Genomic DNA, 1861 nt, shown 5'->3' on the forward strand with positions numbered 1-1861 from the left:
GCCGGGAGGGGAGGCGGGGGCCGGGGCCTCGGGCGGGCCGGCCTGGGACTTGGCACGAAGTCCTGACCATCCCCCCTCCCCTCTAGACCCACGCCCCCTCCGCCCCCCGCGCCAGCTGACCCGTGGTGCCGCACCGGCGTTCCCGTGTTGACAGGTGGACCTGAGGCACATCAACCAGACAGAGGGCTCGGACACCATCAACGTGGGGATCGACCTGCAGGACTACTACCTGTCGGTGGAGTGGGACATCATGAAGGTGCCCGCCGTCCGGAACGAGAAGTTCTACTCGTGCTGCGAGGAGCCCTACCCGGACATCATCTTCAACATTACGTTGAGACGGAAGACGCTCTTCTACACCATCAACCTCATCATTCCGTGCGTCGGCATCTCATTCCTGTCGGTGCTCGTCTTCTACCTGCCGTCCGATTCGGGCGAGAAGGTGAGGGGGTTCACTCCCAATTTTGTTGCATTTTTTCCCTCATAAGAGTTAAAACGTGTTGGCTCATAACGTCTCTCTCTCTCTCTCTCCTGTGCAGGTGTCGCTGTGTATCTCCATCCTGCTCTCACTGACTGTGTTCTTCCTGCTGCTTGCCGAGATTATCCCGCCCACCTCACTGACTGTCCCGCTCCTCGGCAAGTACCTGCTCTTTACCATGGTGCTCGTCACGCTCTCCGTCGTCGTCACCATCATCGTGCTCAACGTCAACTTCCGGTCGCCCGTCACGCATCGGATGAAGCCTTGGGTGCAGAGATTTTTTATAAACACTTTACCTAGGGTGAGTTCCGAACCTTCAAAAGGACTCTTGCGTTCCCCAGGTCCTCTTCGAAAGGTTCTTCCTCCAACTCATTCGCGTTTTGTCTGTCTTCGTTTGAGCAGGTATTATGCATTCAGAGGCCAAAGAAAGAAGACTCCGGTGACGAGGATGAGACGGACGTGGCGCTCACCTCGCTAGACGTCCCCTCGGAGATGGACAAGTACGTCAGCTACGGGGGGAAGAGACTTAGCGCAGACTTTGAAATTGGCGTTTTACCGCCGTCAATACAGCCGTCTTCGAGGTAAGTTTGCAAGCTAAACTGACGACAACCAAGTTTGGCTCCGAGCGGCGCTCGGAACTCCGCCCCTAACTCTGCTGTGGCGGATGCGCAGGTTCGACATGGACCTCCACGCGGCGTTGCCGCCGCTGCCGCTGCCGCCGCCGCCGCTGCCCGGCCCCGAGGACGACCTCTTCAGCGCGGGCTGCGGCGGCACCATCTGCGGCGGCGTCTGCGGACTGCCCGGGGACGTGAGCCCGGCCTTCCGGGACATGGACAAGACCATCGAGGACGCGAGGTTTATCGCTCAGCACGTCAAGAACAAGGACAAGTTCGAGAATGTGAGTAGCGCAGAGAGCGCCGCGCGGATAGGCCTGCCCGCCGCGCTCCGGTGCAGCGCGCGGCCTATCCGGCCTCCGTAAGGCGCTCGACGGCGGCCGTGCGCCGGCCCCGCGATGGTCCTGCACCAGGTGCTAAAATGTTTCCGTTTCACTGACTGCAGGTGATGGACGACTGGAAGTACGTGGCCATGGTCCTGGACCGGTTATTCCTGTGGATCTTCGCGGCGGCCTGCATAGGCGGCACCTGCCTCATCATCCTACAGGCGCCGGCCCTGTACGACTACACGGATCCCATCGACCTCAAGTACTCCAAGGTGGCCAAGAAGAACATGCTCATCATGTCCATGATGGAGGAGGAGTGAGACTGACTGCCAAGCGCCGCGGCGAGCACGCAGGGCCACCCCGGGCCCCGGGCCACCCCCGCCAGGTGCCTCACTGCCAGCGCCCTGTCTGCCTCCGCCCGGACTCTTTTTTACCCCGCCCCTCCC

General features: G+C 61.1%; 1 protein-coding gene across 1 annotated transcript; it reads left to right on the top strand.

Moving 5' to 3' along the window:
- Positions 1-154: 154 nt before the first annotated feature.
- On the top strand, positions 155-1855 carry LOC113216803 (acetylcholine receptor subunit alpha-like 1; the record flags this gene model as incomplete). The annotated part of the gene is given in 5 exon segments (XM_052277016.1): positions 155-439; positions 537-776; positions 878-1056; positions 1148-1373; positions 1535-1855. Coding segments are annotated over 5 exon segments (1131 nt in total), but the record flags the coding sequence as incomplete, so codon positions are not given.
- Positions 1856-1861: the final 6 nt, after the last annotated feature.

Source organism: Frankliniella occidentalis, unplaced genomic scaffold, assembly GCF_000697945.3.
Source record: "Frankliniella occidentalis isolate FOCC.00 unplaced genomic scaffold, Focc_3.1 Scaffold5432, whole genome shotgun sequence".
In the NCBI taxonomy this organism is placed as follows: domain Eukaryota; kingdom Metazoa; phylum Arthropoda; class Insecta; order Thysanoptera; family Thripidae; genus Frankliniella; species Frankliniella occidentalis.